The 11,853-nt window shown below is 43.6% G+C and overlaps 1 protein-coding gene and 2 non-coding genes across 7 annotated transcripts in view; all 3 read right to left on the bottom strand.

Annotated features, from left to right (window-relative positions):
* The window catches only part of zfr.L (zinc finger RNA binding protein L homeolog), a 51,402-nt gene that overhangs the window by 17,603 nt on the left and 21,946 nt on the right, over window positions 1-11,853 (bottom strand). For all 5 annotated transcript variants that reach the window (XR_005962616.1, XM_018266560.2, XM_018266547.2 and 2 more), the window contains exons 10-12: window positions 10,338-10,525; window positions 9,042-9,161; window positions 8,818-8,963 (exon numbers count right to left, since the gene is read on the bottom strand). Coding sequence is in view for 4 of the 5 variants with exons in the window: in XM_018266560.2 (XP_018122049.1) it covers window positions 8,818-8,963; window positions 9,042-9,161; window positions 10,338-10,525 (454 nt within the window). In the remaining variant the exon portion in view is untranslated. The remainder of the gene's footprint in view (window positions 1-8,817; window positions 8,964-9,041; window positions 9,162-10,337; window positions 10,526-11,853) is intronic.
* On the bottom strand, window positions 8,016-8,129 carry LOC121396370. Its single transcript, XR_005963007.1, has one exon. It is a non-coding gene; the product is annotated as a small nucleolar RNA SNORA66 (small nucleolar RNA).
* On the bottom strand, window positions 9,982-10,078 carry LOC121396375. Its single transcript, XR_005963010.1, has one exon. It is a non-coding gene; the product is annotated as a small nucleolar RNA SNORA66 (small nucleolar RNA).

Raw genomic sequence — 11,853 nt, 5'->3', positions numbered from 1 at the left:
ATTACTTCCTGTTTGATGGTGGTCTGCGGGTTGCAGATCAAAATGGGTAAATATGCGGGTTGCGGTTCGGGTCTTAGATATTGGTTCCGCGCAGGACTCTACTGCAAGCCAGGATTTCAGAAAGCAATACCTGCCCTGAGGCTACTGGGAGCAACATGTTGTCTACTAATATGGCTTGTGATCATGGTTTTTGCTTTGATCAAAAAAAAAAAAAAAATCTGTTATTTCTTGTGCTAAACTGGGAAATAGAAGTATTATCAATTTTCTTCCTTCAATTCTCTTCACCCTTTCTTGTGAAGATTTTGTTATCAAGCGGTAATATCTGTGCACCGGTAATCTAATTATTTTCTTTGCAAGATCAACTGTTTAGCGCAATCAACAAAAACCATATATTTTTTCGTAATTAAAACAGTATGGAAAAGGTATGTCTGGCACAAGCCTATTTACTGTACTTATGTTTAACAAGGGGGTATTCTGTCCTATTTAAATATACTGTATGCAAGACTGAAGTACTAGGCCATCTTAAAAACAATGTAGGCCCTGCACTGGAAACATTTCTGAAACCTATACTACATTTAAATAAATTACTTGTTTTTCTTTGTACAAATTAGTTTATTTTAGTACAGGTATTGGATAAGTTATCCAAAAACCTCCGAATTATGGAAAGGCCATCACCCATAGACCCCATTTTATCCAAAAATTAAAAATTTAAAAATTATTTCCTTGTTCTCAAATAATAATAATAATAATAATAATATAATAATAATTAAATAAAACATTACCTTGCACTTGATCCAAACTAAGATATAAATGCTTATTGGAAGCAAAACCAGCCTATTGGGTTTATTTAATGTTTATATGATTTTCTAGAAGAAGATCCAAATTACAGAAAGTTCAGTTATCCCCAGGTTCCGAGCATTCTGGAGAACAGGTCCCATACATGTACATTAAACAAACCCAATAGGCTGGTTTTGCTTCCAATAAGGATTAATTATATCTTAGTTGGGATCAAGTACAAGCTACTGTTTTATTATTAGAGAGAAAAAGGAAAATTTTTAAAAGTTTGGATTATTTGGATAAAATGTAACCTATGGGAGTCGGCCTTTCTGTAATTCCGAGCTTTCTGAATAATGGATCCCATACCTGTTATTCTAACAAAAGGTATATTGAGGGTGAGCGAACAGGATAATTAGTTACATCCTTATTGCACATAAGATGTCTATATTGTGAGCACACTTTTCCCTGGTATTTAATTACTGGCTATATTTTCTGCTTAATTAAAAGGAAAACTATACCCCCAAAATGAATAATTGAGCAACAGTTTATATCAAATTAAGTGACATATTAAAGAATCTTACCAAACTGTAATATATATTTAAGTAAATATTGCCCGTTTACATCTTGCCTTGAACCCCCATTTCTCTGTCGTCTCTGGGGGACACAGGGACCTTAGGGGTTTAAGCTCCATCCTCCAGGAGGCAGGACACTTATGAAAATTATTCAGGGGGCGTGTCTGGACAGCCAGCTTAACCCCACACACATACGAATTCCAATCAGTTTTTTAAGTGTCCTGCTACCTGGAGGATGGACTATTGCTGATGGGGAAAAACCTTTATTCTTCATCAGAAAACGACAGCAGGTGATTTCGGAAGCAGTGATAAAACTAGCTTGCCTGAGAACACACCTCCTACGAGGGATTCCACCGTGGGGTCGACATCACAGCCCGAAAACGGCTGAGCAGATCCCCCAAGACACAACCTGTTCCCTATAGGTTCAGAGGTCTGACCGGTGGACAAGGCTGAGGTAGGTAAGGGTTGCTGGGTAAGTATTATCCCTCCTAACCCAGGGACCAGACCTTGGAAAGGGTTCTCCCCACACTCCCCAGCCCTCAGTGCAATTCAAGCTCTACCTACACGGCTTGATATGCTACAAATGCGCCGGCCATTCCCCACTCCTCTCTCCTCTCACCGCTGCCAGTCTATCTGCGTCTCTAGCGACGCTGTGCAGACACGAGCGGTCAGGCCCAGTTGCTGCCCTTCACTCCGGGAGGGAGGAGGATTGTTTTTTCTAGCGCTGCGGCTGGCGCGTCCTCTCCTCTCTTACACGGCAAGGGGGACAAAAGGGCGCGCAGCCGCGGGGAGGCGCACGTCGCCATCTTGGTTGAGGGAAAATCTGCCAGAAGCGCGCGAAACGGCGCCATCTTGGAGATCACTCGGCGCGAATCCCGGCACAGCACACCTAGTCACCGGTGCGCTCCAATAGCACGCATGACACCCAGTCACGGCACCATTACCCCAGACTGAGGTTAACCCATTCCTTGCCACAGGGAAGGCAGTGTGGACGACCACAGCCTCAATCCCACACGCCTACCTTTTCCAACAGGGGGGAAAAACCCCAGTGACGCATTGACTGGCAGGATGGCAGAAGGTAAGGCAGGGGGCCTATTCCCTAGGGCGGGGGGGAAAACCCCGTCAACGGCGCAGGTTTCTCATTATGCCTGCACAAATTGTCAGACAAAATTTAGGGGGGGTCAGAGTGAACCGCTGTGCACATCCTGCTCAACAGCGCAAATGTCAACCTCCACTCAAGCGTCTCTCTCACAACAGAGCCCTCTGCTCTTAGATCCTCAGGGCACTTCCCAGGATACTGGAGAAACTGTTACCCAAGAGGAAAATGCACCACTTTGGGCTCTACATCTCTCTCAATCTCTAGCCTCCCTGCAGGGACTACCCGCCATCGCAGATAATCTGGGGAAAGTTCTATCCAAACTCAGCCAAAAACACAAGGGAAAACGTAAGAGAGTAGATAGCCCTAAGAATCCTGTCATTAACTCATTATATGTCTGCTGCTTCATCAGAAGATCAGAGCTCCTCTCAGTCAGAAGGGGAAATTCCCCATCCGACGCACCATCGGAAGATGAGGAACCACAAGGGGAAAGTACGGACAAGGATACACAACACGACGTTGATGGTATCATTAAGGGAGTTCTCGAGGTACTTAATATCTCCCCGGCACAGGAGGTGAAAGGTCAGTCCACAGGTCTATTCAAACGGAAACAGAAATCCGTAACCTGCTTTCCCGCACACGATCAACTGACCAACTTGATACAAGAAGAGTGGAATTTTCCAGAACGAAAATTTCAAGCCTCCAAGAAATTTTCTAAATCCTATCCCTTTCCTAAGGACTTGGTTGATAAATGGTTCACTCCACCAACGGTAGATGCTCCAGTATCCCGCCTGTCCAAATCCACGACTCTGCCGGTTACCGATGCTGCAGCATTTAAAGATTCTGCCGACAGACGAATGGAAGGAACCCTTAGAGCCATTTACTCCGCCTCGGGGACCGCACTACAACCATTACTAGCTTCAGCGTGGGTCTCCAGAGCCATACAGGCATGGGCGGAGGCCCTTCTCCGAGATATTCAGGAGGGAGTACCCCGATCGGAACTCGCAGCATCCATCCTTTCTGTCGTAGATGCATCAGCCTATCTTTGCGACGCAACCCTAGACGCCGCCCAATCTACAGCCAGGACCTCGGCGCTATCAGTAGCAGCGAGAAGGATTTTGTGGCTTAAAAGTTGGTCAGCGGACGTCAGCTCCAAGAAATCTCTTACCTCACTTCCATTCAAAGGACAACGATTGTTCGGTGAAGAACTGGAAAAAATAATTTCCCAAGCGACAGGGGGGAAGAGTACCTTTCTCCCACAAGCTAAAAGTAGACCGACCTCTACTTCCAGGCGAGGTAGATTTTTTCGAGGCCAAAGCGGTCGTTTTCACAGAAGAAACCAGTCCCCTCCTAGATCTCACTTTCGATCAAAACCCAACGACAGGGGACGTCCAACCTGGAAGTCCACCAAGACTCACAACAAGCCTCCACATGAGAAATCCACAACAGCCTGACTGTCTAATCCTTCCGGAATCAGGGGAACTCATAGGAGGAAAGTTACTGCGATTCCGGGAGGCATGGATTCGACACTCTTCAGACGCTTGGGTCAAAGAAATAGTGTCAGAAGGGTACCACATCGATTTTTTTGTCACTCCTCCCAACAAATTTTTCATGTCCAGAGTGCCATCCAACAACACCAAGGCCCAAGCCTTCCTCAAATGCATCTCCGATATGGAAATAGCGGGAGTCATAGTGCCTGTGCCCTCTCAAGAACGATTCTCGGGGTTCTACTCCAATCTTTTCATAGTTCCAAAGAAAGACAGAACCTTCAGACCCGTTCTAGACCTCAAACTTCTCAACAAATTCATCAGGTCAACTCGATTCAAAATGGAGACTTTACGCTCAGTGATCAGGGGCATGGAAGAGGGTCAACTATTAATGTCCTTAGACATAAAGGACGCGTACCTCCATGTACCGATTTGGCCCCCGCACCACCCGCCTTCTGCGATTTGCCTTTGCCAACAACCATTACCAATTTGTGGCTCTTCCATTCGGACTGTCAACAGCTCCGCGAGTATTCACCAAGTTGATGGCAGTTTCGGCAGCGGCCTTACGTCTGCAAGGGATATCCGTCACTCCCTACCTGGACGACCTGCTCATAAAAGCCAGAACTACAATAAAAGCAAAACAAGATCTATCTCTAGCAATCTCTATGCTCCAAGACTTCGGTTGGACAGTGAACTGGTCGAAATCGAACCTGCACCCCAGTCACGCAGATGACCTTTTTGGGACTGGAATTCAACACGATCACTCAACTAGTCTGTCTCCCTCTCGACAAACAGACCAGACTCCGGGAACAAACAAAACGCCTTCTTCTACCCCAAAAAATCACGATACAGGCAGCCATGCGGGGTTCTAGGGGTGATGGTCTCAGTCATAGAGGCAGTACCATTTGCACAGATACATCTTCGTCCTTACAGTCCAACATACTTGCTGTTTGGAAAGGGGGACCACTATCCCGAACATTTCGCTCTCTCAACTGACCAGGAGGTCTCTCCTATGGTGGTTGAAGCCATCCAACCTCAACGCGGGTCTGTCCTGGGCGACACCAGACTGGACCATCGTTACCCACGGACGCAAGCTTGCGGGGATGGGGAGCGACCTGGAACAACCTATCCGCTCAAGGGCTGTGGTCCCGCAGACGAGTCAAAACTCCCAATCAACGTACTAGAACTAAGAGCTGTGAGACTGGCACTCTGAGGATGGACCCAGCCTCTTCAAACAATGCCTGTACGGGTACAGAGCGACAACGCCACAACAGTGGCATACATCAACCGCCAGGGAGGTACCCGCAGCAAAGCGGCACTAGCGGAGGCTCAGCAAATACTACACTGGGCAGAAGTCAACAAGGTGAGGTTGTCTGCAATCCATATTCCGGGGGTATCCAACACAAAGGCGGATTACCTCAGCCGAAATCAAATAGAGCCAGGGGAATGGGAACTGCACCCGGAAGTCTTTGCCCAGCTAGTACATCAATGGGGATGTCCACAAATAGACCTCATGGCATCCAGACACAATCGCAAGGTACCCAGGTATTTTGCCCGCTGTCGGGATCCGACAGCAGCAGGGGCAGATACGATGACTCAATCTTGGCGCTTCAACCTAGCGTACGTCTTCCCTCCTCTTCCAATGCTACCTCGGGTACTAAAGAAGATCAGACAGTCACAACTCACCGTAATCGTCGTGGCTTGGCCTCGACGGACATGGTTCTCAGACCTGCAGGAGATGTCGGTGGCCCAACCAATACGACCGACTCCCAGACCAGACCTTCTCCTTCAAGGGCCCATTGCCCACCACAACCCGGGCCTGTTCCTTTTGACGGGGTGGCTATTGAATCCGACATTTGGAGAAAACAAGGCCTGTCGGAAGAAGTCATTTCCACCATGCTAAAAGCCCGAAAAAGAACTTCATCTAGATCAGGGGTCCCCAACCTTTTTCACCCGTGAGCAACATTCAGATTTAAAAAGAGTTGGGGAGCAACACAAGCACAAAAATGTTCCTGGGTGGTGCCAAATAAGGGCTGTGATTGGCTATTGGTAGCCCCTATGTGGACTGACAGCCTACAGGAGGGTCTGTTTGGCAGTACATCTGGTTTTTATACAACCAAAACTAGCTTCCAAGCCAGGAATTCAAAAATAAGCACCTGCTTTAAGGTCACTGAGAGCAACATCCAAGGGGTTGGAGAGCAACATGTTGCTCACGAGCTACTGGTTGGGGATCACTGATCTAGATCATATCACCGAATTTGGCGTTCCTACCACGACTGGTGCACCGAAGCGGGGTTCCCATTCCTAGAACTCAACATCCCTAGGATACTGTCCTTTCTTCAGAGGGGTCTTCAACTTAACCTTAAGTTCAGTTCTCTCAAGGTACAGATATCCGCCTTATCTGTACTCCTTCAGTCGAGATTGGCATTAGACGACTCCATTCGGACCTTCATGCAGGGAGTGCAACATCTCAAACCTCCATTCCGATCTCCAGTCCCAGGGTGGGACTTGAACCTTGTTCTCGAAGCGCTACTCGATCCGCCGTTTGAACCTCTGGGATCTGTTCCCAAATCAATTATGACTAAGAAAGTCCTGTTCCTGATGGCGATAGCCTCAACCAGACGGGTGTCTGAACTCGGCGCTTTGTCATCTGATGAACCATACCTCATAATTCCACAGGGACAAAGCCGTACTCAGAACTCTACCTTCCTTTCTGCCTAAAGTGGTAACTCAATTCCACATCAACCAAGAAATAGTAGTACCAACCCTCTGCCCTAATCCGAAGAACGACAAGGAGCGCAGATTACATAAATTAGATGTTGTCAGAGCACTTCGGTGGTACGTGGAACGTTCAAGACCGTTTCGGCGTTCTACTTCCTTGTTTATACTGCCAGCGGGCCCTAAAAAGGGTCTGGCAGCATCAAAAGCAACGCTTGCGAGGTGGATCAAAGAAACGATACGGCAAGCCTACTTATCCAAGGGGAAGGTTCCGCCCTTGAATGTACGAGCTCACTCTACAAGAGCAGTCGGAGCTTCCTGGGCATGGCGCAACTCTGCTTCTGTTGAGCAGATATGCAAAGCGGCCACCTGGTCCTCCGTTCATACCTTCTCAAAATTCTACAATCTTGACACGTACTCCTCAGCGGAGGCGGCGTTTGGCCGCACAGTGCTGCACTCTGTAGTGCAGTAACATGTGTCCTCACTAATTTCAGTTCAATTCCTCAATTCCCACCCGTTGTCTGGGGCTGCTTTGTTAAGTCCCCTAAGGTCCCTGTGTCCCCCAGAGACGACAGAGAAAACAGGATTTTTTGATACTTACCGTTAAATCTGTTTCTCTGTAGTCGATAGGGGGACACAGGGCTTCCCGTCCCTTGAGGAATGTTGATCACGTTGGTCTATTGGGAATACTCTTCCTGTTTTTTCCTTCCTGTTCTGCCATTCGGCTATGGTTTTTATAGTTAATATAGCAGTATCTTTGGTACAAACTGATTGGAATTCGTATGTGTGTGGGTTAAGCTGGCTGTCCAGACACGCCCCCTGAATAATTTTCATAAGTGTCCTGCCTCCTGGAGGATGGAGCTTAAACCCCTAAGGTCCCTGTGTCCCCCTATCGACTACAGAGAAACAGATTTAACGGTAAGTATCAAAAAATCCTGTTTTAGTGATGGTCTGTGTGCTGCCTCAGAGATCACCTGACCAGAAATACTACAACTGTAACAGGAAGAAGTGTGGAAGCAAAAGACACAACTCTGTCTTTTAATTGGCTCATGTGACCTAACATGTATGGTTTGTTTGTGTGCACAGTGAATCGTACTATCGCAGGGGGTAGCCCTTTTTTTTTTTTTTTAATGGCAGTTTTCTATTTATGATTACCCAATGGCACATACTACTAAAAAAAGTGTATTATGATGATAATGGTTTATTTACATAAACATGTAAGATGTTTTATGCAATACGGTATATTTTATAGAGACCAACATTGTTTGAGGGCTATAGTTTTCCTTTAACATATGGTTATATGACAATATTATGGGTACACCTATAACCAATCTATAGAAACGTAACTGAATGTAGCAGCTAGGATAATATAGTAAACAGGATAAAACAATGCTACCATTTCCCCACTGCTGGTTTCTCTAGCAAACGTGTTCCCTTTGATTCTGCAACATCATGCAGATCTAGTGATCTAGTTTGCAGATTAAGAAAAAAAACCAAAAGAAATGATACACTAAGATTATTTTCTGCTTCTTCCAGCTTCTTGTAGAAAAAAAGTCCCATAGCAGATACATTTTCTCACTCACTACAGGTATTAGACCTGTTCTCTGGAAACCAGATATGAAGAAAGCTCTGAATTACGGAAAGGCCATCTCCCATAGACTCAATTTAATCCAAATAATCCAAATTTTTAAAAAGGGTTTCCTTTTTCTGTGCAATAATAAAACCGTAGCTTGTAGTTAATCCAAACTAAGATATAATTGATCCTTATTGGAAGCAAAACCAGACTATTGGGTTTATTTAATGTTTACATGACTTTAAAATAGAGTTATGGTATGAAGATCCAAATTATGTTAAGACCCGTTATCCAGAAAACCACAGGTCTCAAGCATTCTGGATAACAGGTTTCATACTTATATATGGCACAAGGCAGTTATGACAGTCCACGTGCTCTTAGCAAAGGGTTATCTCAATATACAACACACAACAGCTCTCGTGCTGCCTAGAATTTGATAGCAAAACTTGCTTCCTTCATAGCAGGTGTTTTTGGGCAACAGAAGAGGAGGCAGTTGCAGAGAGATAATGAGTAGCACAGGAGAGTTTGAATTTAATCTACAGATTTACAATCTATTGCTCAAAAATCATTGTAACAAATGTAGTTAGCAACTACCTCATTTCCATTCGCCATCGATCCTCCTCTTCGCGCCTTCGCCAGTATTCTTCTTTTTGCATCTGTTTTCGCATCTTCTCCTCCTGGATCTTTCTTGCTCGGATGCTGGGCTTTACTTCCACTTGTAACTCTGGATTTACTTTTTTCTGTTTCAGGAGTAAAATATATTACTTTATGGCCTTAAAACCAATGAAGTGTAAGTAAATAATGCAACGGGTACTAACCTTGTACTGAAGCCTGTGCCTCCTTCCTTTTAGATGCATTTCTTTTGCATTCGGGTCATTAAAGCTACACTCGCAAAGCTTGCAGTGAAAGCGGATAACTTTTCCTTCATCATTCCGAACCTATAAATAAGGTGTATATACACATAAATCAGATATACAAAACTTAAAGGAGAAGGAAAGCTACCAAAGCAGTTTATTGCAAATAGATTAGCCACAATAGTGCAAGGGGGGAAAGGGTAGGAGAGGGAGGAGCAAACTGAGCATGCTCAAGCCCTAGCCCTGGAGGTTTAAGCTGAAAACAGGAAGTCTGATACAGAAGCCCATGAGTACACAATAGAAGGAAAGAAATGTGGTGTTTCTTTTGACAGAGGACTCAGAGCAGCGTTACTTTGAGGGTTTACTGGTGTATTTATATAGACCCCATCTTCTTTTCTGCTGATTCACTGCACATGCTCTGTGCTGCTGTCACTTACTGAGCTTAGGGACCCACTCACAATATACAGTACACATAGAATAGAAATGTCACAATATAAGGCTAATTAGTAATTAATACAGATAATTACTACATGGCAGCACAGAAACCAGTGCAATTAGCATCAGAATTTAATAATCAGCAAACCTGTAACATCAGCTTATATTACAGGGGAAGCTCATTTTCTGCTGGATAATTAGTGACGTCCCCTAAGCTTAGCTTCTCAACAGCTGCTCAGAGCCCACTGAGCATGTGAGTGTCACAGACACTTTCCAAGATGGTGACCCCCTGTGACAAGTTTGAAGTCCTGGATCATTGCTGCTATTGACAAGCTGAAACTTTAGGCTGGTGCAACAAGTTCACTATATAAAATATGGCATTTTCAGCCATATTAATTTTAAGGGTTTAGTTTTCCTTTTAATGCTCATCTGTGTGTTGCACACTGGGTAATAAAGCCATAAAAAGTCAGACTTAAAGGCAAAGGTTTACCCTTGGCTGGTTAATTTAGCAAACGTGTTCCCCTTGCTGCTGCAACACGATGCAGAGCCAGTGATCTAGTTTGCATGTCTGTAAACAGAAAACCACTAATGAAGCTTGAGACCGTTTGCTGCTTGTTCATTAGGGCCAAAAACTTTTACAGAATGTACAATAAAAAATATAAGTCAGTCAAAATGGTAATTTGTGTATCCTCCCATACTAACATTCCCCACCCATTAATATTTGAGCTATACTTATTAATGTTGAAATTATATAATGTTTTAAAATTAAATTAAAGAGATTTAAAAATAAATAATCAGTAAAACTTATCGGAGGCTAAAGCGTACCTCTTCAACATAATCATGGCCTACAGGCTGCACATCGCTCTGTAAGGCTGCAAGAGTCTGAGCAGCTTCAGACATTGGATCAATCTTCACTTCTTGTGTTTGTGCTGCAGGACTTGGGGTTGCTTTTGAGCCTTCCGACATTTTGCCGTCATCAACCTTATTCCCTGTTGATTGCAGTTTATTTCCACCTTACCAGAAATAAAATGACTTATTGCACCTGCTTTGAATCTGACCAACAAACAAATTAAGGAACATTCAAAAAGAAATAAATCAACCCCTGTGGAGGCAAGTCCTAGTTGGAATGTCAGGCATTCTACTTACTTTACCCAAGGACCAGAACATGCTTTAGTAGTAAAACCAAGAAGGCCTCAAAGGAAAGAAAATGCTGAGAAAGCTGAATAGCTTAGAAAACTTAAAGGGGAACAATCGCTTTTAAGGCTTTAATATAAGCTTCATCATACCGAAATAAGAAACTTTCCAAATACAATCAATTTAAATATTCTGAATTGTTTGTGAAATAATTAAGTTAGTCTCTCAGTATCTATTTCTCTTCATTCTCTCTTTATGCAGAAGTTGGGTGTCAAATATTCATTAACAGTTAGATCCAATATATCTTATAGGGGGCTTCCTTTCCTAGTAGATATATTAGAGCTCACCTAAAAAAAAAAAAACGATTCCAGTACAAACAAAAAAAAAAAATGCCTTAGAGAGACAGGATTTCTGGTGATTTTAATAGAATGAGCTCTAATACCTCTTTTAGGCAAAAGGAGCCCCCCCTTTAAGATATATTGGATTATTCATCTGACACCCAACTGCTGCATGAAGACAGAATGAAGAGAAACAGATGCCGAGAGAGGGATAGTGAAGATAAACTTGATTTCAGAAACGTTACAGAATATTTAATTGATTAAATTTTGAAATGTTCTTATTTCAGTATGCTGAAGCTTATATTAAATTTTCATTTTAGCGATAGTTCCCCTTTAAGATGCCCATAGATGCAAAGATACAGTCGTACGAAACACAGGTTCATAAGATTTTCGGACTGTGTGGCGTGTCCTGCCATTTTTACCAAGTAGATCAGTTGTTCAGTCGATCGGACAGGTTAATAGATTTGCTGGCTACTGAGAATATCTCTACATGTATTGCCTGACGATATCAGTGGGTTACTCACTACTATTTGTCAGACATAAGTTTAATTGAATATGAAATTGAAATCTGCCAGGCACTGCTGGTAAAGGTATGGAATCTGTTATACAGAATGCTTGGGACCTGGGGTTGTCCGAATAACAGATCTTTCTGTAATTTGGATCTTCATACCTTAAATCCATTTAAAACTATGTAAACATTAAATAAACCCAATAGGCTGGTTCTGTTTCCAATGAGGATAATTTATATCTTAGTTGGGATCAAGTACAAGACACTGTTTTATTATTACAAAGAAAATTTTTTTGGATTATTTGGATAAAATGGAGTCTACGGGAGATGGCCTTTCCATAATTCGGAGCTTTCTGGATAA

The sequence above is a fragment of the Xenopus laevis genome, chromosome 1L (assembly GCF_017654675.1).
Source record: "Xenopus laevis strain J_2021 chromosome 1L, Xenopus_laevis_v10.1, whole genome shotgun sequence".
Lineage (NCBI taxonomy): Eukaryota > Metazoa > Chordata > Amphibia > Anura > Pipidae > Xenopus > Xenopus laevis.
The sequence above is the reverse complement of the archived record's forward strand: the minus strand, read 5'-3'. Positions and strand labels throughout refer to the sequence as shown.